At 40.3% G+C, this 27,032-nt stretch overlaps 2 protein-coding genes across 3 annotated transcripts in view; one reads left to right on the forward strand and one right to left on the reverse strand.

Moving 5' to 3' along the window:
* TMED8 (transmembrane p24 trafficking protein family member 8) overlaps positions 1-16,075 on the reverse strand; it is a 31,896-nt gene extending 15,821 nt beyond the window's left edge. Inside the window, exons 1-2 of the mRNA XM_065940330.1 lie at positions 15,791-16,075; positions 1,086-1,167 (exon numbers count right to left, since the gene is read on the reverse strand). Coding sequence (XP_065796402.1) covers positions 1,086-1,167; positions 15,791-15,908 — 200 coding nt within the window. The 5' untranslated portion in view covers positions 15,909-16,075. The remainder of the gene's footprint in view (positions 1-1,085; positions 1,168-15,790) is intronic.
* A 79-nt stretch (positions 16,076-16,154) lies between these two features.
* Positions 16,155-26,679, forward strand: SAMD15 (sterile alpha motif domain containing 15). Of its 2 annotated transcripts, XM_065940328.1 has the most exons (3): positions 16,155-17,914; positions 18,979-19,077; positions 24,960-26,679. In XM_065940328.1, exons 1-3 carry the CDS (start codon positions 16,274-16,276, stop codon positions 25,194-25,196), a joined length of 1,977 nt encoding a protein of 658 aa, XP_065796400.1. In that variant the 5' UTR covers positions 16,155-16,273; the 3' UTR covers positions 25,197-26,679. The 2 variants fall into 2 exon arrangements, with proteins under 2 accessions (XP_065796400.1, XP_065796401.1); XM_065940329.1 differs by lacking the exon at positions 18,979-19,077.
* Positions 26,680-27,032: the final 353 nt, after the last annotated feature.

A 27,032-nucleotide genomic window follows, 5' to 3' on the forward strand; every position in this document is an offset into this window, starting at 1 on the left:
GTAGGAAGAAAGAATTTCTACTTAAGAAATAATATTTTTAAAATGTCATGGGGGGCTTCCCTGGTGGTCCAGTGGTGAAGATTCTGCACGTCTACTACAGGGGACTAAGGTTCAATCACTGGTCAAGGAAATAAGATCCTGCATGCCATGTGGTGTGGCCAAAGAAACAAAAACCTTGACATTCCCCCACCCCAGCTGTCAACTCTGGGTGGGGCATGGAGACCACAGGTTCTATTGGCCAGTACTATAACTGATCAGCTGGACTATAACACCCACTAGCGCAGTACAGTTTTTCATTAATCATTCCAATAATGTTGCGTGGCTTCCACTTATTTTAGGACTCACCATTACTATTCCCTTTCTGCTATATACTCTGATACCATTAATGGCAAGCGAATGAGATCGGTGGAGTGGGAAATTAAGAATGACAACCTGAAGATCATCACCATGATTTAAACCAAAAATTACACAATGGAAACCTGCCTCCAATGCTGTACTTCTGCGTGTATGTGAATTTTATGGGTAAAAACCAAACACACATTCTCTTGAAAGTCTACATCAACTTCTAATGTTTTAATGTTTGAACCTGGTCTTCAAGAGGAGATAAATGAAGATACTACACTATTTGTTATGGTTTTATTCTCTGAGAGTAAAAGAAAACTTTATAAAATGAGACAGACCCGACACTGCCCCTAAACACACTTTGCTGTTGTTCAGTCGCTCAGTTGTGTCCAACTCTTTGCAATCCTATGGACCGTAGCCCACCAGGCTCCTCTGTCCATGGGATTCTTCTGGCAAGAATACTGGATTGGGTTGCCAGTTCCTCCTCCAGGGGATCTTCCTGAGCCAGGGATTAAAACAGTATCTCCTGCAAGTCTCCTGCACTGCAGGCAGATTCTTTACCACTGAGCCACTGAGGAAGCCCTAATACGCTTAAGGATTGAATAATTAATGACAAAACACTCCAAACTCTTCACTTCAACTTATCTTCCCCCTTGAAGTCTCCATTTACTTCTTTCATCAATTACGACCTCAGAAGATAAAACCCCGAGAAGCATAATATCCAAAGTAGTTGCGGTCCCTACCTGTAGGGTGAGGAATGGAGCTCTGGGTCAGAAGCAGAAGCTGCCAGAGAGGTGACCTTGGTGTTTTCTAGATCTTCATTCTCTGGAAAATCATGGGAAGAAAAATTCAGTATCTGAGAGGGAACACAATCAAAATTATCTTGTATCTTTAAAAAAAAACCTGGCAGTTTCAACTAACTTCCTCTTTCTAAAAATATTCTAGGCACAAACTTTATACTCTGGAAGGCCCAGTACATATATTACTCATGTCTTCATATCTAAGAATTCTCAAGACCGTTACAACCCACTCATAAAAAAGTCATTTCCCAAAACAAGTACCCACAAAATTAATTCTAATTCAAGGATCACATTTCACAGACACAAATGGTTGAATTAGGTAGAACATAAAGGACAGAATGGAATGTAGAATGAAATGAACTGGAATTCAGTGCCAAAGCAGAGAGTGCCACCTCTACATTTGACCAGCTCACATCACTGTATTCAGGATAAGGTAAAGGACTTTTGTCATTTCATTATTTACTCACTCACCAATGACTTACTGAGTAACTGCTGGGCATCCTCAAGGAAAACATAGGTGAAATGTGCCATGAAGACGAGGTTCACAACAAGCCTAAGGCGGATACTATCATTGCCACTTCGCAAGCAAGCAAAGGAAAGCAGAGAGAGGATGCAAGCCCAGGCAATTAACCTAACCAGTAGGTGCTACCAAGTTTTACAACGTGTTCATTTAGCCTTTCTGTGAGCACTCAGAAAAGCATTTGGTTCGGTGTGTTTAGATAACCCCTGGTGAACCTCCTCTAGTAAAGACAGTGAGAAACTGAAGCCCAAAGTTCACTTCTCAATATAAAATACAACTCGTTGATGCAAACCTCAAACACTGAAAATTTCAGAGTTTGGTAGCAGTATAAAAGTATAAATGACAAGCAAATATTTGTGATTCAACTTTTGTCTCTTTTTTTTTTTGGTATGTAAATAGGATCAGTTTTTTGTTTTTTTGTTTTTTGTTTTTTTTGGTCAACTCGTAAGTGGAAAGACCTTAGAGCTTTTGCAACCAAACTTCCTGTGAGATAATAGAAAATACATACATATATTAGTTTATGCCCCTAGTTCCTGGCACAGAACCAAAACCTTTCAATTCCCTAAGTGATCAGACCACTAGGAGTTACCTTTTGTTCTAATATTTGGTCTTTGACTTTGGTTCCTGACACAGAGTTCCTTAATCTTGTGGAGTTTCCAGGGTGATAAGTGTCTCCTGTTCTAATGAGGTGACTCTTGGGCTCCTGGATGGGGGTTGGTGGCCAGAAAGACCAAGCTATGGTTAGAAGCTTGGGATTTTCAGCCCCTGCCATCCACTCTCCTGAAAGAGGAGAGGGACCGAAGATGGAGTCAGTGATGGATCCCACTTATATTATGAAGCCCCCATTAAAATCCCAAAAGTACTGGCTTTGGAGAGCTGCCAGTTCAGTGAACATGTCTCCATACCAGAAGGATGACCCACCCCAGCTTCATGGGGAGAGAAGCTCCTCTGTTTGGGACCCTCCCAGACCTCGCCCTCTGTATCTGACTGTTCATCTGTAACCTTTACCATATCTTTTAATAAACTGGCAAACCTAAGTGTTTCTTTGAGTTCTCTGACTTGTTCTAGCAAATAAGCAAATCCAAGGGGGAGGAGGTTGTTGGAACCTCTAGTTTGTAATCACATCTGATGGAAGTTGTGGGTAACCTGGGGACCTACTACTGCTGTTTGGCATTTGAAGCGGGGTGGGAGCAGTCCCGTAGGACTGAGCCCTCAACCACTGGGGTCTGACACTATCTCCAGGTAGAGAGTGTTTAACATTGAGTTCAACTGTAGGACACCCAGGTGGTGGTGCAGAATTGCTCAGTGCACGGGAAAGTACTCCATACATCTAGAATCAGAAGTGTTGGGAGTGTGGGAGCGCAACAGAGGAAAGGAGAAACACAGAAGGAGGACTGAGGTTTTCTCACACCTCTCCACAAAGGAACTGGGTCTAAGGCAAAACTCCCCAGGGTCCCCAGTCTGTTTCCCAGGGTCCAGCAGTCTGTGAAGAGGCCCTTTTCACCGAGAGATAATGAGAATAGAAAGCTCTTTCCTATGTTGACCTAAGTAAAATTTGCTTCCTAATAAATTCTGCTCTTTGATTGCTACTCCCCACAATATCCTTTCAAATATTTACAGCCTGCTATCACATTTCCTGCAAGTTCCTTCCCAGGTCAACCACCTCTACTTCTCTTCATCATCCCTCAGACAACCTCTGACGGCGCCAGCCTCATTTTGTTGTTCCTCTTTGTTCCATTGCAAGTAAAGAGCTAAAATGGACAACTTTTTCAGATGTGTTCTAAACTATGCAGAGTACACTGACACAATCATCTCTTAATAAGGACACGGTATTTCTTGATGTAATATATTAACTGGGCACTAGAATTTTTTTTTTTAACTGCAAACTTACCCCGTTGCCCTAAATAAATCGATCGAGATCTCCAAGGGCTTGTAAAAATAAACTTATTCCAAGCTTAGCTTCTCCTAGGCTCTATTTTTGAAACAGATTTTTGGAAAATTTTTAACTTCAATGCAGAACTTTAAATATCCGTATTATCTATTTTAAATTAGATTGTTGAAGGGTTTCCCTGGTAGCTCGGCTGGTAAAGAATCTGCCTGCAATGCAGAAGACCCCAGTTTGATTCCTGGGTTGGGAATATCCCCAGCAGAAGGGATAGGCTACCCACTCCAGTAGTCTTGCCTGGAGAATTGCATGGACAGAGGAGCCTGGCGGGCTACACTCCATGGAGTCACAAAGAGTTGGACACGACTGAGCGACTAAACACAGCACAGGTGTTGAAATGACACAAACACACGCTTTGCTCATCGTAAAACAAGTTAAATACAGGTAAGAAGACATTTTGCAGTTACCCTTCTGGACTTTAATATACAAGCAGTCCATAATTCAGTGTAGAAAAATCAGGAAACAAAACAAAACAAAAAACAAACACAATCCCACTAGACAAAACTAACCATTGTTAACCTTTTTGCATGTCCTTTCAGAAATACATGTATATATACACATGTATACACACACACACATATATATATACACATGTATATGTGTACATATGTGCACATGTATATATATATACACACATGCATATGTGCACATATAGATAGATAGATAAACATATACATGTATACATCTATATATTTATATATTCCCCCTCTATCCACAACCATCAACTTTGTGTGGGGCATGGAGACCACAGGTTCTAATGGACAATTCTGTACCATGATCTTTTGATCTGTTGGACTGTAGTACCTACTAGCTCTGGTATTAATATAGCTTTTCATTAACTATTCCATTAATGTTTCATAGCTTCTTATTCTAGGGTTCAGTACAAATAAAAATGTATATATAATATTTATATGTATGTATGTTATATAAACATTTACATACAAATTATGTTTATATACTTATATTTCTGAAATGTACATAGTATTAGTGAACATGATTTATGAAAATTTTTCAGTGTCAATAAAATTAGACTAAAGAAAATTTTCTTTTTTTTTTTTTTTTGGTCACATTGTGGGATCTTAGTTCCCTGATCAAGGATTGAACCCTGTGCCCTTGGCGGTGAAAGCATGGAGTCCTAATCGCTGGACCCCCTGGGAATTCCTGGGGCTGAAAAAATAATTTTAAACGGCTGCATATTATCCCACATGTTGTACCATAATTTCTTTAACCAATCCCCTAGCCTCTGCTATTAGAGCTACAGATTGTTTCAGCTCTTTCACTGTTATATAGAGAATGATGTTATATTAGAGATGTTTACAACTCTCTCTTAAGAACTTTCTCTAGGACTTCCCTGGTGGCTCAGTGGTAAAGAATCCACCTGCCAATGCACCAGACATGGGTTCTATCCCTGGTCCGGGAAGATCCCACATGCCACGGGGCAACTAAGCCCGTGAGCCACAAGTACTGAGCCTGTGCTTCGGAGCCCGGGAGCTGCAACTACTGAGCCCATGGCCCACAAGTACTGAAGCCCACATGCCTAGAGCCCATGCTTAGCAACAAGAAAAGCCACTGCAATGAGAAGCCCGCGCGCCACAACTAGAGAAAACCTGCACAGCAACAAAGACCCAGCACAGCCAAAAATAAATATACAAATTTTAATTATTAAAAAAAAACTTCCCATGTAGTCCTGTGACCAAGGACATAATGCTGGCCATTGTTTTTGGGTGAATATTTGCCCCGAAGCGTCCAGTTCTCTTCCTCAAAATCTGGGGTTAATACCAGAGACCAAAACAGACTCAGTTAGGTCTCTGTGAAGAGCCTCAGTTGGGTCAGGGGCTGAGCCTACCTTTTGTGAGAAGCCTTCAAGGCCATACAAAAGCAGATGGCTAAGCAGACAACTGTCAGAGAGAGAAAACGATGCATTCAAGCAATGCATCAAGCAAAAAGAAACAAGGGGTTGTCGAGTCCAGGCAGCTGGTGTCAGCTGAACTTGAACCAGGGACAACCGAACAAAGTCGCACCTTGGCCTCCTCCAAGCCAAAAGCTGAGAGCCGAATTGTCTTTTTATTATTTATGAGCTCTCTATACAAAGTTTTATCAACTATATGTGTTATAAACACCTGCTTCTACTCTATGATTTACCTTTTTACTCTTTTAATGCTGTCCTTTGATGAATCAAAGTTCTTAATTTTAATGTAGTCAAAATTTAGCAATCTTTTCCTTTATTAGAGTTTGTGTGTCCTATTTATCTTTCCCTACACTGAGATCAAGAAAATATTCTCCTAGATTATCTTCTAGGAGTTCATTGTGGTTCTTTTCACATTTTGATCTACAATTCAACTGGAGTTGATTTGTGTTTATAGTGTATGAGACCAGGATGAAGGTTTTTTTTTTTCCTTTTTTTCCTCTTAGGATATTCAATTTCACCAGCAACACTTACCATTCCTTCTTCACTACTCCACAGTACAATCTTTGTTGCAAATCAAAGATTTTGCTTTCAGGTTTCTATTCTATTCCTAGGGCCTATTGGGCTGCTCTGTAAAAGCCTTAATCCATTTATGTTTTCTTTGCTCCGAGCCTCGAGGCATGTGGGATCTTAGTTCCCTGACCGGGAATCCAACCTGTGCCCCCTGCAGTGGATGCACGGAGTCTTAACCACTGGACCACCACGGAGGTTCCAATAAAATTTTTTAAAAGTCTTGATACATGATAGAACAAACCTTACCATCTGTTGTTCTTACTCAAGTGTCTTGGCAATTTTATGGCCTTTCATTTCTACATATATATTTTAGAACCAGCTTGTCAAATTCCACCCTAAAAGCCTACCGGAACTCTGCTAGGATTTTTATCGGGACTGCATTTTATCTATAAATCAAGTTGGGGAGAATTGACATCGTCACAATATGGAGTCTTCCAAACAGAATATGATACATTCTTCCATTTACTTAGATAGTCTTTAATTTCTCTCAATAATAATATAACCTTCAGCATAAAGTTTTTACATATATTTTGTGAGGTTTATTTCTAGGTATTTGAACTTTCTTTATGCCAAATTATATATACATATATATGTATTTTTAAACTTCTTTGCTAGTATATACATGAATGCAATGGAATTTTGCATATTGGTCTGTACTCAACAATTTGGACAAGCTTATTAATTTGATAAATTATCTATAGACTCTTTTGGACTTTCTGTGTACACAGTCATCCTCTGCAAACCACAGGTTCAATAGGATTCCTTTAAAATCCTCATATATTCTCTTTTTCTTGCCTGACTGTTCTAGCTAGAATATTCAGTAAAATGATGAAAAGCAAGTGGTGAGAGTAGACAACCTTGTCCTATTCCTAATCTTAAAAGGAAAACTTTCAAATTTCCCCATTAAGTTTGATGCTGCTTGGGGGGTGGTTTGTAGATACGCGTTATCCAATTAAGAAAGTTTCCTTTTAATCCTAGGCTTGCTAAGAGTTTTGAATCATAAGTAGAGGCTGAATTTTACCACTTTTTTTTTCTGCTGCTATTAAACTGGCAATTTTAATCCTCTACTGTATAAAAATGGTGACTATACAGCTGACTTTTTAAAAAAATGTTAAAACAACTTTGCATTTCTGGAAAACCCCACCTTGGTCATACATAACGCTGGATTCAGTCCACTAATCTTTAGCTAATGACTTTTCCCATCTATGTTAATGAGGGACATTAAACTGCAATTTCCTTTTCATCTGGAATCATTTTGATTTTGCCTAAAGAATATAGTTACCTGTACGTAATAAATCCTGCTTTTAATTGCCTGAAAATACCTTTATTTCACCTTCATTCTTGAAGACTATTTTCACTAAGAAAAATTCTATATTGGTAGTTATTTTCTTTCAGTATTCTAAAGATAATCTAGCTTTCACTGCTCTGTGCATGAATCAAATGTCAGCCTAATTACCACTCTTTTGAAGGCAAACTGTAATTTTTTTCTGGCTACTTGTAAGATTTTGTCTTTGCTTTGGTTTTATAGCAGTTTTAATTTAATATGTACCTATTGTCGCTTATATACCCCGCTTGGGGTAGACAAGGCTTTATGAATCTGTAGATCCATTAGTTTTGGAAAATTCACAGCCATTATCTCATCAAACATTTCTTCTGTTCATTCTTGACCTCCTTACCTTTTAGGACTCCAGTTGTACAAATGTTAGACTTTTTACCACATCCTCTTGTGTCTCATACATCTTTCCTGAATTTTCCACTATTGTATTTTACATATTTTCTTCTGACCTTTCTTCCAGTCCACTATTCTCTCTTCAGGTATAATAACTTATTGTTAAACCTATCAACAGAGTTCTTCGTTTTCATCTGTATTTTTCAGTTACAGAATTGCTAATTGGTTCTATTTTTATAAATTTCAATTTTCTGCCAAATTTCTCAAGCTTCTCTTTTATCTCCTTGAACACAGTAAATACAATTTTTAATTGAAATATAGTTGAATAGCATATTCACTATATATTATAGTATAATGGTATAGTTGAATTATATTGAAGTACAATATAATTATTTTAAAGTCTGTATCTGTTAACTCTAAAACCTGATGTTCCTATGGATCCAGTTTTACTCATTGTTTGATTTTTGTTCAGACTGTGTCTTTCCATACATCCAGTCATGTCTGATACATGCCAGAAACTGTCTCACAAAACTGTTTGTCAAAATAATTTGAAGACTACAGTGACCCTTCAGAAAAGATCTGCCTTTGCTTTTTCCATAATGAGGGGGCGCTAACACCCTGGGGTAACCTTAACCCAATTTCATGAACATAGATGTTTCTGAAGCTGAGCTGTAGTCTCTGCAATGGCCTGCTTCTAACTTACCCTTACTTCTAAAACATAGCCTTTCATGGTTCTAGCCCAGAGAAACGGGGGTTCACCAGGGTTCCCCCTACTTGATTAATCCCTGTTGCTTTAATTCAGAGACATACTTTCACAGTCTTGCCATTCAGCCTGTCTGCATACGAGTCCCGCATATCCTCTCAGAGGAGAGAACCCCAAATTGGACTCTCATCTGCGGTCCTCCCTCTCTCTGCTCTCACATGGATCATAGTCTAATAATCATTCATTATCTGAGAAGTTCACTGCTCTCCAGGATCTTCAAGCAGATATTTATATTTCGACAATTATTTCCTAATTGTCTCCAGTGGGAGAACTAACCCCAATTATCTAGTCTGCCATTACTCAGAACAGAAACCTGCACTGCCTCGCCCCTTTTCAGTTTGAAGATACCTTAGTGAATAAAATGGAAACAAAATAGAAATTTCAAAAGTCTGCCTTCTGTCTGTCACTGGAAAACAGTGTAAGTCTCTGTAAGTTGTGAGTCATAATGAATACTTCGATAACATTGAATTTTAAGACAGAAATGAAAATTAGCACAAAAATAAGGTTTCCCTGGAGGTTGAGATGGTAAAGAATCTGCCTGCAACACAGGAGACCTGGGTTTGATCCCTGGTTTGGGAAGATGCCCTGGAGGAGGGCATGACAACCCACTCTAGTATTCTTGCCTGGAGAGTCCCATGGACAGAGGAGCCTGGCGGGCTACAGTCCACGGGGTCACAAGAATAGGGACAGCACAGCAAAGGAAGACGGAAGTGGATTTAAAGAGTAACATCGTAACATGAGCTACCAAAGACACACTGTGCAACATGGGGAACACAGCAAACATTTTATACCTATAAATGGAGCACAACATTTAAAAATTATGACTCATTATATTGTATACCTGTAATCTGTATATCATACATCAACTATACTTCAATTAAAAAAAGAATTACATGAAAATAACCCCTAAGCAGATTCGCAAACTGTATTTCATAGAAACTTCATCTGAGAGAAAAAAGTCCAGAAGTCAGTTTCTGATGAGCAAAAAGGCAAAAAGAGATATGTAGAATGGCTGTAACTTACAAAATAAACACAGTGAAGAATCTCATGACATGCTTGTGTATAGTTTTTCTGAATACATAATATATGTACATTATTCAAAATTCAAAAACCATAAAGGTATACAGTGAAGACTTCCTCCATTCTCAGTCCCTACCGCCAATGTTATTAGGTTGTGTGTAGTCTTTCAGAGATATTTTACATTAAAAAAGTATGTGTGTATAAAAAGAAAAAAAATATATATATATACACTTTTTCACACAAATAATGGACATACTAGACATCCTAACACATGCTTTGTTTTCTCCACTTATATCTCAGAGACCTTTCCATAACTATATATAACAAACTTCCTCATTCCTTTCCGCAGCTGGTTAATATTTCATTGGCAGTGTATTCCATAATTCATTTAACCAGTTCCCTATTGATGGACATTTATGTTTTTTCCAATCTTTCACCATTACAAACAATGTTATAATAAACTAGTATTTGTCTTAATTAAACAGGTCTGTGATCTATAGGATAAACTCCTGAAAAAAATGGGGCAATAAGAACATATACTGTAATTCTGAAAGATATTGACAAATTACCCTCCATAGCATTTGTACCAATTTCCACCCCCTTCGGCAATGCATGAAAGTGTTTGTTTCTGCACACCCTTATCACCAGTGAGATATCAAACTACCCAACACAGTTATGATTTCCACTTTCCTCACAATGAGTTATGCTGAGCATCTTTCATACTTGAAAAGCCACTTCCCGTACCATCTGAACAACTTAATGTATGCAGGAGAAAAGAGTGAAAAGAGATACTGCTTTTGATTTTTAAGGTTAAAGGTATTCACTAAATTATATAAGAACTATTGGTAAAATAATTTGTAATTGGATTTAAAGAGGCAGGAAGGAAGAAAAGAAAGATATGTTTATTTTCAGAAGTTTAAAGTGTTGAAGATGCAGTCCTGTTTTAAAGAGAAAGAAAACAATTACAAACACAGTTTTTTAGTTTTTTACTAACTAAATTTAGTTAGTAAAGTTAAGAACACTATAAAGAAGAAAAAGCCAATTTCTCTATAGTATAGCTTTTACTATGTCAGCCAAATGTAGACCGATTCTATGAGTATTCCTAGAAGAGAACAGAGAAACCAGGACAAGTGTTGCAAACTTAGATGGCACTTAAGGACAATGTTTTTTATTTTAATGGTATTTATTTTCATATGTCTTAGGAAAACTGATGCATCAAACTAGTAATATCATGTATTATTTAGAATGAAACAAATAATATTTTAAACATCAATTTAAAGAAAAAACAATAACCATTCAAAAGTATTCTTTAACGTGGCAAAAATTCTGACTGTGGTACCTGAAAGGCCAAAGTCTTGGAAACAATGAACAGAAAGAGGAAACTGGAAACTCAAGAATAACTCAATTTTAGGGAATTCCCTGGCAGTCCAGTGGTTAAGACTCATTGTTTTCACTGCCTGAGAACCAGGTTCAATCCCTGGTCAGAGAACTAAGATCCCACAAACTACGTGGCTCAGCCAAAAACAATTTTAAAAAAGAATAACTCAATTTTCAGGGACTCCCCTGGCAGTCCAGTAGTTAAGTCCCCAAGCTTCCACTGCAGGGGACACAGGCTCAATCCCTGGTTGGGGAACTAAGATCCTGCATGCCGCACAGTGCGACCAAAAAAACTAAGAAAGAAAAAAAGAGAGAATAACTCAATTTTGAATTGATGGCCTTTAAAGCAAAAGTGAGAAGGAAAAAAGAAATTTTCTTAAAATAATTTATTTTATATCTGACAATTTTAAAAACACGTTTTCTTTCTATGTTACCAGAATAAGGTTTTAGACATTCTGGTCATGCTACAGATTTAAACGTAGTGTTTAAATGTAGTGTGTACTTTGTACTCTCTCTACAAAGAGAACCAAAACGCCGGCTTTTTCTAAAGTATTTGAATATCAGGTCAGGGTTCTTCAGAATCGGTCTCATAGGACTTCCCCTTCACTAAACAGGCGGCAAAGAGATGATTAGCCTAGCCTCTTAGATTCAACTCCAGAGGAACCAAAAAGCAGGTTACGTGGTTATAGATTCAAGAAGCTTAAATGAAAAGAAACCAGCTGAGTTTAGAGTCCAACCAAATCCAGAGACCACATCCATGTGATCCAGTTTCTCCTCAGCCCTTGGAGTGAGTCACACTCCACGGTCATCCAGATTACAAACCTCGGTCATACTGTTACAAACAGAATTAATGCGGGACTAAATTGACCACCTCAGCAGCATAAAAACACAACTGCTGTTAAAAAAAAAAAAAAGAAAGAACCACAGGCAGAAGAAATTTATACTCTTTTGATATAAAACTACAATAGAAACCCCAAAACCATAGGAACTCTTTGGCATGGACATCCACTCTTTTGCTCCATCCAGCACAAGAACCACCAATTTTAACATTTTAATTGAAATTGAAATAGCCACAGATAAGCAACATTTCCAAAACTGCAGAAAGACTTATTGCACTGCTCGAAGTCCTACATAAGAATAACAAACAAGTTCAAGTTCACCTGACCTGTCTGCAGTCTTTGACGGTCTACATGAGTTGCTAGTTCTCAGGGTCTATACACCAGACCAAGTTCTACCTGAACCAAGTTCAAAGTTATAACAGACTTTGCCCTTTATTTTCCCCAAAGCTCCCTAAACTACAAAAAACAAACAAACAAACCATGAAAGAATGAAAAGACCTGTTTTTAAGTGACTAAGGTATGCCTCAGAGTTTCACTCTATAGAGTGCTCACTCTCTCCTCTTGGGAATTGAAGGACCCAGGTGCCCCAAATAAAAGACTATTAAAAATAATTAGAGTTCATAAAGCAACAAGAACACTGTGATCACTGGAGAGTTTAGTTCAGAACATCAACATTTTTCTTACTTCATAACCAAAACCTCAGCTGACAAATATAAAGACCCTGAGAAAGTAGTCTCTATCTAGAATACTTTTAAAAAACATGTCACAGTTATTCTGGATAATTATAAATTCCTGCTTTGAAAGAATAAGACACACGGAGACATCTAAACCCTTAATTCAATAACAACTGCATGTCCAATCTCATTTCTTACTGCACTTTTCCCTCTAAGAACGGATGACAGAAACCTCTTGATTTCATTTTTAGGTCTCTATTGGTTACTCTATTGCTTATTTATTGGATCATTTTCCAGAGGAAGGTGGCACAAGGATTCAAACTCCTAATTTGAAGCAGCTTTTGAGTTGAGTTTACTCCCAAGCCTACACATCTCTGAGCTAAGGCAAATGCATGTTGTCCACATTGCTTTGGAAACCCAGCTTAACTCTAATTCAAGATTTCTCGATAGCAGTACTACTGACACCTGGGGTCAGATAATTCTCTGTGGTGGGGGCAGTCCTGTACATTGAAGGATGTTTACCCGGTGGCTCACCCAGTAAAGAATCTGCCTGCAAAGCAGGAGGCCCCAGTTCGATACCTGAGTTGGAAAGATCCCCTGGATAGTGGAATGGCAACCCACTCCAGTATTCTAGCTAGAACATTCCACAGACAGAGGAGCCTCGTGGGCTACAGTTCATGGGGTCGCAGAGAGTTGGACACGACTGAGCAACTAATATTTTACTTCTTTCCTTTACATGGATGGAAGTTTCTGAGTCTCAGTATCTCAATATTGGTGCTTCCTCTCCTCCCCAACCCAAGTGACAATCAAAATGTCCCCTAGGAGAGGTAAAACCTCTCCTGGTTGAGAACCACTACTTTAACTTAAAGAATATTCTTGATAGGCACTGGATGCTCCTTCAAATCTCTATGTATGTTGAGACTTCATCTCACAATCTGGCATTTCCAGAACACCTAGGACACAACATCAAGGGCTCCAGGAGAGAAATAGACAAGATAGACTCTATCGCCACCCTCCAGTTGACTTCCTGGGAGTATGCACATAAATAACTGCAATAAAAGACACCCAATTATATGAAGTTTTCAATTGCTGATTTTTCTTCCTGGGCACTCTCATCTTACCAAACTAAAAACCCCTTGATGGCAAGGACCATTACCTGCCCGAGAATACCAATGTTTGATTAATAGCCAAAAAATAAATAAACTATTGGGAACTTCATCAAAACAAAGTAATAATTTCATACAGATGGTGAAAACTCCACACCTAACTCGGGCAAGTAAGTTAACCTCTCTCAGCTGTAGCCTGCGCTGTAAAATGGGGAGGAAATGTCTGTTGACAGGATTAAGTCAGATAATACAAGGAAGTCTTTTTCCACATTCTGGCAGAGAGTAAGCATTCAATTAGTGTAAGCTCTCATTACTATTATTTTATTAGCTATTTTATTAGCAACAAATGTTACCTCAAGGGGAAGAGGTTGTTCTGCACCACAATAACAAACCCCTACACAACATAAAAGAAAACAACACTCACCCTGCTTTCAGAGGGCAAGAGGAAGGAAGTAATCATAAGTATTTCTATCAAGTCCTGGGAGGAAAATGTGAATGCAGGAACCAATTACAAGGGGTGGGCTGGGGAGAGACACACTCAGAGACAAACCCACTATCCTCCAACATATTTCTGGACTGTTCTTAAAGCCTTTATATTTAAAATGCTTGGGTGTATTTGCCACACAGATCTAAAGAGGAAGTAAAAAAAAAAAAAAAAAAAAGCCTTAATTTATAAATGTTGATAGATGCAAGGAACAGATGTTAATGAGACATCCTGAGTGTTCATTTGCTCAATCTTTCAGAAAGTAGGCTTAGAATTTCTGATTTACTATAAAGCATCAGAGTTCGTAAGAAGGAAAAAGTCAAAAAGTGTTAAACTTTCTAAAGTAAGAGAACATAAAGTCACAGGAAAAGGAAAAAGCTAGGTGATTCAAAGCGGTGTGGATGTGTGTGTGTGTGTGTGTCCCAAGTACTTCGGCCCATTAGGAAAGGGGAGCTATTTAGGAAAGAAGAAAAAGACAAGGAAAGTCACCATGCTGGAAGATACACATTCAAGAACACCTCTGACCGCAGGTGGAATTTCGGTGAGCAAAAACAGACCTTATCCTCACAGTAATGGGTAACACCAGTAACTGTGAATACCCTGGGCTAGGCACCAAGTGCCTCATACACACTAGTCTATGCAGTCCTCCCAGCAGTCCCTCAGGCAGGTACTACAGAGCCCTCAGTTTATAGAGGAGGAAACAAATAGAAAGGTAACTTGCCTAAGTAAATCAAAGATTCAGCCTCCAACCCAGGCACTATGGCACCACCTATACTATACGGGGCAGATTTTAATTTCAGAACTGGAAAGTTAATTCATACTTGCTACTTGGGGAGACCAGTTCTCTCCCCACCTACCCTTTTGTATTTCAAAGGCGCATCTTTTCAGTTGCATTCCGTGTAGAGATAAGGAAACGTGAAAGGTAAAAGTGCAATCGCGGGACACTTTCGCCTTCGAACACTGACAGTGTAGCAATCCACACAGAGAAAATTAGCGTGGGTAGAAACGAGATAAGTCTCCTGAACAACAAGAAGAGGGTACCGGAGAATAAGGGAGGTCGCCAATGTTCCTACTTGGCCGCTATTTCCTGCCTTGGCCGCTATGTTCATTCAAAGAGACCCCAGAGCCTACATAACTCCCAACTCTGCTTTTCATCTCGCCCACTCTTGATGGAGAGAAAAGGATGCGAGGTGAGGTGCGGGGGGCCTAGGTGCAGGGCGTGGCGGGCGGAAGGAGGCTTGAGCAAACGGGATTCTGGACAGATGAAGGCGAGGCTGCCTCTTCGGATGCGGGGCGGAGAGGCGCGTGGAAGAAAGTCGGGACCTGAGACAGAGGTGAGGATCAGGACGGGGAGCCAGAAACCCGGGGGCAGCCGGGGCGACGGGGTCGGGGGTCGGCAGCCAAGGAGTGATGGGCGGGCGTGTGCTGAAGGCTGAAGGGTAGCCGGGGAAACAGCAGCTCGGTCACTACCATCGGGGCTAATCTAAGAAAGGAAGCGGGCAGGAACTAAGGCATTGCGAAAACAGAAGTAGAAAATAATCTCGAGCAAAGAGCAAGCCCGGAGGATGGCAGCGGCCGGGATGGGGGGTGCTGGGCACAGGAGGATCGCTGCCGGGGCAGGAGCCGAGGCAGGGGCTCCGCGCGCGAAGGGGCTCCCCCCAGGCCGGTTCGCTCCTCCAGGCATCGCGGGACGGAGCTCACCCGAGCCTCGCGCCGAAGCGCCGGGCCCCGAGGCCGGCGGCACGCACCCGCCGGCGCCCGGCCTTGCGTACCTGAGGCGGCCGCCTGGCTCCCTTCCACTCCCGGGCCGTCCCCGAGGCCGTGCGCCGGCCCTCGGCGGGCTGCGGGGCTCCAGACGCCCAGCCCCTCAGCCGCCCGCGCGTCCGACATCTGCAGCCAGCGCCCGCAGCGCCTCTGCCGCCCGCCGCCGGGAGCTCCGGAAACAGCCGAAGGCCGAGCTCCGCTGCGAAGAGCCGAGCGGAGCCCGCGGGCCGGAAGGGGCAGCGCGCCGGCCCCCGCGCGCTCGCGGGAGCTCTGGTTAGCTGAGGCTGGCGACTCGGGCTCAGGGGGCGGGGTGGGGAGGGGGGTTCAGTTCAGTCAGCCATGGCAGATTTTTAGTCAGTGCTTGAAAGAACAAACAAAACCCGGGGAGGGAAAGATTCCTTGAGACCTGGCCGGAAGTCGTGGTCTCCATAGAGACGCTATCGGAAGTTGGAGTTGCTAGGGCGGCCTGGGCGCGACCGCTCATCTGCGTCATGGCTGAAGTCCCAGAGGATTACGATTCCCCCTCTGAGGAAAATGAAAACCTGAAGACTGAGAGACCGAAACTTCAGTTTCTTCAGGTGACCGAAGACATCGAACCAGGCAGCGTGGCAGAGGCAGGCCCAGAGATTCCTGTAGAGATTGACCAAGACCCACAGCCAGAGACAGAAGAGACCTTCAAAGAGAAGACACCAGAGAGTGCTAAAGATGTGCCTCCGCACCTAAAACCAACCTGGACGTCCGAGGAAGAGGTTCCCCACAAGTTCATGACAGACCTTTTCAACGAGGTTGAGCTAGGGTTTCCCCTAGAGGTAAAATCAGAGACTTTCGGGCAGATAGAAAGAGAGCTTTTCAAGGAATTGCAAATCCCTATGGACAGAAAGCATGAGGAACCAGAGGAGGAAGCCAAACCGGATGTTCCTGAGGATGTACCCATAGAAGAGAGCAAACCAGAGGTTCCAGAGGAGCCACTCAGAGAGCAATGTGAAAAGACAGGTCTAGAACCTACAGAGCCAACCAAACCAGAACCTCCAGGTAAGAAACCAAGAAAATCAATTGAAGAGGCAGATCAACAGCCACCAAAGGTGACCACATCAGAGAATCCAGAGGAAATACAAAGTAAGTCACCTACAGAGAAAAGGACAGAGTCACCTGAGCAGGCCAAACCAGAGTTTCCAGAAGAGAAACCAAGTATGGCTACTGAGGAAACACAAGAAAAAACTCCAGAGCCACTAGAAGTGATCGAATCAGAGTTTTCTGAGGAAAAATCAAGAAAACCAATTGAGGAAACAGTTACAGAGCCATCAGGAAAGACCACACCGGAAGTTCAGGAGGAGACACAAAGTAAGTCAACTGCAGAGAGAGTTCTAGAGCCACCAGAGGACACCAAACCAGCAGATCAAAAAGATAAGCAGAAAAAGTCAACTGAGGAGACAGATCTAACACCATCACGGAAGTTCAGATCAGAGGAGACACTAAGAAAGTCAACTGAGAAGAAAGGTCCAGAGCCCCCAGAACAAGCTAAAGCAGAGTTTTCAAAGAAAGAACCAGAGAAAACTGAAGAAACATGTCAAGTGCCACCACAGAAGATCAAACCAGAGGTGCAAGAGAAGACACAAACAGAGCCAACTAGGGAGATAAATTTAGAGTTATTGGGTAAAACCAGACAACTACTTAGAAGAGAGACACCTGTAGAATTTGCCAAGGAAGATAGGCCAGAAGCAATCAAATTTAAACAGTCTGTTGACAGGGATGAGCCTGAGTACTCTGACTATCCAATAGGAAAGTTGTTAATAAAAGAAACTAAAGTTTCAAAAGACTATGTATTAGAGCCTCTTCCAATAAGTGAAGTAGACTCAGTGAATATAGATTATGAGTTTTCTAAAGAACTCCAAAATCTGTTCCAGCTTTCTGATACCAATTATGAATTCTTCTCCTTTTTCTCTGAGTCTCAGAGGGATTTAAAAGAGTCCTCTGGTGAAAAGCAAGATCTGTCCCTAGAGTCAATGAAACTGGTACATAAAGATAGAGACACCCAGCCAGAAAAAAATTCTGATCTACAATTTGAGTATCTTCAATGGAGCCCAGAAAAAGTTGCCAAGTGGATTTGCCAGCTAGGCTTCCCTCAATACAAGGTACACAAAAATAACATTTGTGTGTGTGTTACATACTCTCATTCCTTTACTTCTTATTCCTCTATCCTTACCTGAGATTTTGTATCTTCACTGGAAGAAGTGTAGGACAGGCATGGACGATGGTAGAGGTAACTTGGATTTTAATTTTGGCCTTTCCACTGATATATACATATATTTGTATATTGGGAGATGAGGGCAAGTTCACATTTGTTTTTCCTATTCATCACGGTGATTATACTTCTCTACAATCCTTGAATAAAGACTAATTTATGTAGGCGTCTTTGCATAGAAATCTGTATTTCTAAAAAGATTTCATCCGTGGTAGATTTTTTTGGTTTGGGTTTTTTTTTAAGCTTAAAAAAAATTATTTTTTTGCTGCACTGGGTCTTCATTGCAGCTCATGAGCTTGTTAACTGCTCTGTGGCATGTGAGATCCCAACTCCCTGACCAGGGATGGAACCTGCATCCATCTCCCACTACCAGCCACTGGATGGACTACCAGGGAAGTCCCTGAGGTAGACTTTTTGGTACTTTGTTTTTATTAGAAGCTCCCTTAACTTGAACTTGTATTGTTAGTCTTAGTGTCTACCCCAAATGTATTATATGGTATTGTGATCACCCACCCGTACTAATTTTTATAGCCAATTAACCAAGACTAGTTTTCTTTTTAAAATGGAGTGAATCCTCTTATTGCACTGCCAACTATGTTCTTACGCTACTACAAACAACACAAGATCTGAAATCTTTGGTACTTCTGTACTTAAAAATGTAGTTCAGGTAAGAAAGAAGCACTGGTTGTATCATACCAAAAAAAAAAAAATAATAAGCAGCAGTATGAAATTTAATCAAGAGTTTAAAATATGTAGGATTATTAGGAGTATTAAAATTATTTCTTCTCAGTATAGAACTAGCGACAAACATGATTTGTTTATTCCTCCCTCCTTGCCTCTTTTCTTCCTTCCCTCCTCCCTTTCTCTTTCTTGCTTTTTCTTCCTGTATTTGCCATCCATATTTTTTTTTTTTTGCCATCCATCTTTTGAGTGATGTTCTCATTGTACTGACAGGAGTGTTTTACCGCAAACTTCATCAGTGGCCGAAAACTCATACATGTAAACTGCTCAAACCTCCCTCAGATGGGGATAACAGATTTTGAGGACATGAAGGTGAGTTGTGTATGGTTTCCTGATAGAGCACTGCAGCAGTACTACCATCTATCTCAAACCAACCTCTTTTTATTCCAACCTAGCCTTTGATTTCTGCCAGTGGTGTTATCATACTCCCAGTCCCCCAGGCTCAAAGTGGTTGCTTCCACTCTTTCCTTTGATTCCGCACAAAGATCCTAAGAACTGTCTCTCCTCCTATAGCATCTGGTTTTCTCCATTCCCACTTGTTCAGACGTTTATCAGACCTTTACTGGAAATATACACAACATTCCAGTAGCCTGCTTTTAGCTTCTGTCTATAGGCCCTTTGGGGGTTTTCCAGGTGGTGCTAGTGGTAAAGAACCCTCCTGTCAATGCACAAGACATAAGAGACATGGGTTCAGTCCCTGGGTTGGGAAGATCCCCTGGAGGAGGGCATGGCAATCCAGTCCAGGAATCTTGCCTGAAGAATCCCATGGACAGAGGAGCCTGGTGGGCTCAGATAGGGTCACAGTAGAGTTGGACACAACTGAAGCAATGTAGCACAGCATAGGCCCTTTGGATTCAAGGGCCCTGATTTTAGACTGTCACTTTCCAACCATTTACACAGTGTTCTCTTCAGAAGCCTGCTTTAGATAGTCTCAACTCCTTAGCTTCACAGTGGTGGGCTTCTCTTGTGGCTCACACGGTGAAGAATCCTCCAGCAAGGCGAGAGACCTGGGTTCAGTCCCTGGGTTGGTAAGATTCCCCCGGAGGAGGGCTTGGCAACCCACTCCAGTAGTCTTGCCTGCAGAATGCCCATGAACAGAGGAGCCTGGCTAGATACAGTCCATGGATCGCAAAGAGACAAGACTGAAGCGACTAAGCACACACACAATTCCTTAGCTTAGGATTCAGGATCCTCCACAAGTGTTCTCCCACCACCATGAATCTCCTGCTCCAGCCTCACAGGTCAAGCTCACACCCTCGCAAACCTGTCTGATGCATTCTTCCTCCTATTAATACATCTTTGCTCAGTTCCCCCTCCCCCTGCATGACTACTATGAATCTTAGTCATCCTTCATGACCCCAGTCAATTCTCATCTCCCCAGGAAGTTTTTCCCGATCTTCCCAGCCCATGGTAGCTTCACCTCCAAAGTTGTCCTGCATTTTATGTCTCTAACACCCATATGTCACTTTAAAAAAAAAAAAAAAGTATGCATTTTGCTCGCTCTACTCCCTAACTTTGAAACAAGTTACATTAACCTCTCTGGACTTCAGTTCCCTAAGATCTCTCCAGCACCAACAGTCCATGATTATCTTTGCATAACAGTACCCTCCCCATGTATTGTGTTTTGTAGTGTACAAAACTTCCCATACATAATCTCATTTCTAACCTTTGCTTGAATACCTCCCACCTCAACATACCAGTGGTTTCATTCATTACACTTTTGCCCATAAATGCTCTGCCTCAGTGGTTCTCAGTCTTGGATAGGGTTTGGAATCAAATGAGATTTAAAAAAAAAAAAGATTCCTGGGTTTCAGGCTCCAGAGCTTTTGATTCCTCAGGTCTCGGGTAGGCCCTGGAATTTGTTCCCTAGGTGACTCCTTTTTTCTTTTCTTTTTCCCCACCCAAGGGGAATTTGGTGAGTTTTATTTATTTTTTGGCCACACCACATAGCTTGCAGGATCTCAGTTCCCTGGCCAAGGGTTAAACCCGAGTTCTCATCAGCAGTAGCACAGAGTACTAACCACTGGACTGCCACGGAGTTTCCCCATAGGTAACTCTTGATCAGTCCTTAGAACTATATAATTCCATAAGTCATATGATTTAGAAAGTAAGAAAATTATCCTTGTTAAAATAATAAGAGCCAGGATTCAAATATATTCTGTGTAATATCCCAATCCATGCTCTATTTAAACCACTACACTATATTGCCTCCTTTTTTAATATTGCCTCTTTAAATGAATAATTTTGTAACTGTGAACCCACATATACATAATATAGAAAAGGACAACTTGGTGAGAGGGGGTGGAGAGGGAAGGAAAAAAAAAAGGAAAGAAAAGGACAACTTATTACAAATTTTTTTTGTAACAAGTTGATTGATTAATTACAATCATGCTTTCATGTAGCTACCAAGTACTACCAGGTAAATATCTTATCCTTTTTATGTTCAAAGATAATACAACCATTTTTATGAGCTCTAATGACCTCTAATTTCTACTTATGCATATAATGTACTCAGTTTTCTAAATAAAAATAAGGAACAGAAATGCAAAAGTTTTTGCAAAAGTTTTGCAAAAATGCACTAGTACAGTAACCTGTAATATAAATTCCTAAAACATTTAAATACCAAAAACTTCAACTTATCATCATGAGAAAGTGTTGAGTCTGCCAAGTCATTTTGCTTTTCTTGACATTTTCATTCCAAAAGTACATGTGAATAATAAAAACTTTAATTATGCTTTTTCTAGTCTTGCAAGAAGCAAGAGGTCTTAAATATCTTCTGAAATCCTTAAGAGTAAACGATGAACCCAGTAGTCTCTCCTTATATTCTAAGAAGTTTGAATAAGCAAACTTTGGAATACTTACTATCAAAGTCAGTAGACAAATATGGCCTCTCCTTGAAATTACTAGGGTAACAAAGATCAAGAAATTCATACAAGTATGTTAGATAAGCTTTGCTTGACAGGTCCACATAAAAAAAGTAATTATACACTATGATACAGGTAACTTTTAGAGATCAAACGTGACCTTAAGCATACCACAGATATCTTCTTTACTGATATACTAAGCGTTTGTTATCCCACCATTGTAATTATCACACTAGTACAGTACATCCACAATTTTATCTCATAACAACACTTAAGCAATGTAGTTATCTTTTTCATGCCAACTCTCAATTATCATTGTTCACAGGCTTTAGAGATTGGGAGGAGTCAGGACAGGTTGCTTGAGTGTACAGAATTTTGGACATGGCTGCTAAGAAACTGTGCTTCCCATTTATAAGTGAAGTGAAGTTGCTCAGTCGTGTCCGACTCTTTACCACCCCATGGATTATAGCCTGCTAGGCTCCTCTGTCCATGGAATTCTCCAGACAAGAATACTGGAGTGGGTTGCCATTTCCTTCCCCAGGGGATCTTCCTGACCCAGGGATCGAACCCAGGTCTCCCGCATTGCAGGCAGACGCTTTACCATCTGAGCCACCAGGGGAGCCCCATTTATAAGCCTTGCAGTTAATTCATGGCCAATTTCTGTTCCCTTCAACTTCCCTTTACTTTCATAATTTTGCAACTGCTCATACTTCCTCTACAGAAATAACTCACCTTTCCCTTTGTCCTTCTAGGACACACTAAGATGACCAGAGAAGAGCTAACTGTATAGGTTAGACTGGGAGGAGTGCAGAAGACAAGAAGCACTAATTATTATTCTTCCCTGGCCAAGAGCACGCTAGAAACTGCTCTCCTGTGTTTCCCATTTGTAGTGATGCACTCGTTTGGTAAAAAGGAGAAAATATTTCTATATTATCCTTTTTTTGTCCCTACTTATTCTAGGGACAAGCTATTAATAGACAAGATAGCACTGTGTTTACTTTAGCTTTCTGTCTTAAAAAAATATTTCTCAAAATATTTTTAACCGTTCACTCCAAGTGAACAAAAGATAAAAGATAACTCTGTGACAAATATTTGAAGAAGAACAGATGAATTGCACATTCCTTTTATATGCCTGATTGTATATTTCAAAGTAGAGCCTTATCAGCTTTATAATATCTCAGCAATTTTACTACACCTGCCTTGTTGCAAGCTGCTTAAATAGCACAACTCATGTCACAAACAACATGTCAGCAACTGTCACTAAATGAAAAAAAAATTTTTTAATTTTCAAGTAATTTTAGTTTTACAGAACAGTTGCAAAGATAGTACAGAGAGTTCCCATGTACCTTAACCCTGTTTCCCCTAATGTTCACATCTTATGTAATCAGGATACCTTTATCAAAACTAAGAAATTAACACCAGCACAGAACTATCAAACAAACTATGGACTTTATGCAGACTTCTACAGTTCTCCCACTGATGTCCTTTTCTCATTCCAAGATCCAGTTGGAGATTGCATTTAGCTGTCCTGTTTTCCTTGGTCTTCTCCAGTATAGGACAATTTCTTGATCTTTCTTTGTCTTTCATGACCTTGACACTTTGAAGAGTAGTAGCCTGGTGTTTTGTAGATTTCCCTCAGTTTGTCTCACGTTTCCCATGAAACTATATTTTGTGGGGAAACCATCACATAGATGATGATATCGTTTAATCATAGCAGATAGTACATGGCATTGACATGGTCTATTATTGGAGATGTTAGCTTTGATCCCTGGGTTAAGGTGGTGTCTGCAAATTTCTTCACCACAGTTACTGTGTTTCTCTTTCATATTCTCTTCATCAAAAGTGAGTTACTGAGGCCAGCCCACAATCAAAGGGAGGAGAATTAAGCTCCCCCTCCTGGAGCGAGTGAAGAATCTGCAGGCAATGTGGGAGACCTGGGTTCAATCCGTGGGTCGGGAAGATCCCCTGGAGGAGGGCATGGCAACCCACTCCAGTATGCTTGCCTGGAGAATCCCCATGGACAGAGGAGCCTGGTGGGCTACAGTCCATGGGGTCGCAGAGTGGGACACAACTGAGCGACTGACCACAGCACACCACAGACCTAAATACCACAGTGTTAAACACACCGGGCGAGGTGGTTTGAGGCTATGCAAATTGCCTGTTTCGCCTTAAAGCTTTGCCTGATAATTTTAGCATTCATCAATATATCTTCCCTACATCAGTTATTGTTGTTATTCTAATGATGATTTCCTATTTCTCCATTTCTTCCATGTTTAATTGGAACTCAGCTTAAGGAATTCCTCTGTTTGTCTTTTGAATCTTGAAATCTCAGTGACTACAGACCTCAATTAGTATTCCCACTGGGAATGCAAGGCGATGATATAGACTCTGTCTTTTACCTACAACCATCCCTAGAATATGAACAACTCCAATTTAAGTAAGATTTGAGAAGAAAGTTATCTTACTTATCTAAAATGCACTTTATAGGCAGTTTTGCATCAGGCTTAGAAATATCTGTGGTGTGAATTTTACAGCCTTGTAACTATGGCCAGTATTTTTAAACAAATGCAAATTCATTCCACGTACTCCTTTGACTGTGTTCTAGCAGCAGTCTCATGGACTACATTCTCACCCAGAGGCAGAATATGAATTCAAATAGCAATGTTATAGCAGATCTACAATTAAAACTAGACTTTGAAAGTGTAATGACAGTTTAATCGAGCATATCAAGTGGCATGGTGCTCAGTGAATACAAATTATATTTTAGAGACATTGAAAATTCTGGCAAAAGTATTTTAAAAAAATACACAAGTATAAGCACTAATAAATTTTAACTGGGATTTTAATGTCTGCTTTTTAGTGTTTGAGATTTATTTCCAGTCCAATGCATTGAATAACTGTTTGAGTAATTATTTTTTTCTTAGTTGATTATTAACTGAGCCCCTTATAGACAAGTTATTTATTAACCTTCCTAGAGAAAGTCATGGCTCCTAATCTGAACATATTATCTGCTCATATCATTGGTCAGATTGCTCAGCCAAAAAAAAAAAAAAGAAAGAAATGAACCCATCTGTGCCTATTTGATCCAAGGGCCTAGAAACATCTTTAAGTGGTACTTTTAGAAAGATAAATCATGTGATGTTTCTCTTAAGAAATGTGTTTTGATAATGCCAGGGTGGGAAGCCTTTCAGTATATTCACTGTTTTATTTCCTCATAGAATTAGCTTGAGGGGTTGGCATTCAAGAGGTCTATGAAACTAAGTAAAACTTACTCGATTTTTAGTTGTGTTTTCAGGAAATTCCCATTAAAAAACTATCCTTGCATTACAGGTAATTTCTCGGCATACCCGGAAGCTGCTGGGAATTGAAGAGCCATTATTCACACGCTCCATCCGCCTTCCCTACAGAGACAATATTGGCTTATTTTTAGAGAGAAAAGGTCATAGTGGAGTTAAGTCTGATTCCTTGACCTTGTCTGAATTTGTGCGAGAAGCGGGATTACAGGATTATGCTCCACGGGTGACCACCCTTGAAAATGACGCAGCATTATATTCCATTGACCTGTAGGGCAAGCTGGTTCACTTAACTTGAAAATCAAACTAAATTATGTGGGGGAATAAATGAGGCATTTCTGTGTTTTCTTTCTCCTCTTCATTCAGAATCAGAGTTTGAACTGCTGGTCCATTCCTAGTTCTGCCACTGACTCACAGCGCCCTCCCTTTATTTATGTTTCAACTTTGCCCCTTGTTAAAACAAAGATAGCAATAGCTCTCTTTCTGGGTAACCATAAGACTTCCTGATAAACTCTAGTACTTCATCTGGTTTTGGAACACGTTGGGAAAACATAACAAAGGAAAATCACCTGCCAACTCAGATAATCCCAGATAATTATTGAATCAGCATTAAATCAGACTGCGATGCACATTACAGGCAGGTCACTAAAGAGACTGCTGAGACAAGGACCTCTCACCCTTTTATATAGCCAGGCAGATATGATCCATTCTTGACATGTTAACTGTCTGTATCCAAAAGAAATTAAAACTTTTCATATCTTTGTGACAGACAGAAAGTCACTACCTGGAGCCAAGTCCTTAGGCTAAACTCCCAGCGTCAGGAAGACAAAGTGCGCCTGAAATGCTCACATCTCAAAGTGGATTCAGCAGCTCTGCCCCCAGAAGACAGTCCTAGGATGGAAAACTGGCAGAAGGGTCATTCACTATTTTAAAAATATTAGCATACATCTCCAAAGCAGAGAAAAAGGATTTAAATTACAAGTTTTTAAAAGAAAATGTTTTATGAAAAAGTGGGAGCAGTTCTCATTCCTTTATGGCATCAGAGAAGAAAAATTTTTAAATATCTTTTTAGATTTGTTTTTACCTGTTAAAATAGTGTGTCTTATAGAAGTATCACAGACCATGGATACTGACAGACAGTCTGGGGTTTGTCTACAAGGCTTTCTATGCGGTACCACCAGACTTTTTACAAAATGAAATGCATGACTGGACTGCTCACAAGAAATTAAAACTACTTTTTGTTGCTTGAATGACTCCGATTCCTCTCCACTTTCATAGACTTTTGACTTCTCTTTCTCTTCCCAGGCACACTTCTTAATCCTAAAAACCACTGTACCCTATCTAGTTCCTTACACCTGAATAAATATTTAAAAGAATCCTTTTTTGTTTTTCCCAGTGAGAGAAAAAACAGTGCCTCAATTTAGCTTTCATACCAAGAATATTAATGTTTGATGATGAACCTAATCTTTTCCCTAAGCAGAGTAACAAAATTTTATCTTAGACCATTTAAGATAGTACCATTGAGTCTGCTTGGCTCACAAGCATGCAAAAGAAAAAAAATGTAAATGATTAACCTAAGACCATGGTGGTTTCCATGTACAGTGAATAGCTTTGTTCAAAAGCACGTTAGCATTCTGACTAACAGTAGTTCTGTTTAGTGACAGCATAGGCACCACCATCCTTTCTCAACTTGATTGTTACTAACACTGTTTTCTCTTCTGATTGACATAAAGTAATTGCAAAACGTGAAATAAATCTGGACTGTGCCGTGCTTAGTTGCTCGTTTGTGTCCGACCCTTTGTGACCCCCTAGACTGTAGTCTGCCAGGCTCCTCTGTCCATGGGGCTTCTCCAAGCAAGAATACTGTGATCGTTTACCACACATCTTATTTTTTCTATTCAAACTGTAGGAAAATCAAGGTGTTTCATTTGTTAGCTACATACTACGACAGGGAAAGAATGTAACTATGTACTGTAGCTACATATTATAGTTACATACTGCTATAGAAATGTATATGCCATATAGAATGTAGTTACATACTGCTATAGGAAAAGAATGCTACAGAAAAAGTATGTAACCATCTAATAATGACAGTATAGCTTCTTGAATT

Source organism: Muntiacus reevesi, chromosome 7 (assembly GCF_963930625.1).
Source record: "Muntiacus reevesi chromosome 7, mMunRee1.1, whole genome shotgun sequence".
Taxonomy (NCBI): Eukaryota; Metazoa; Chordata; class Mammalia; order Artiodactyla; family Cervidae; genus Muntiacus; species Muntiacus reevesi.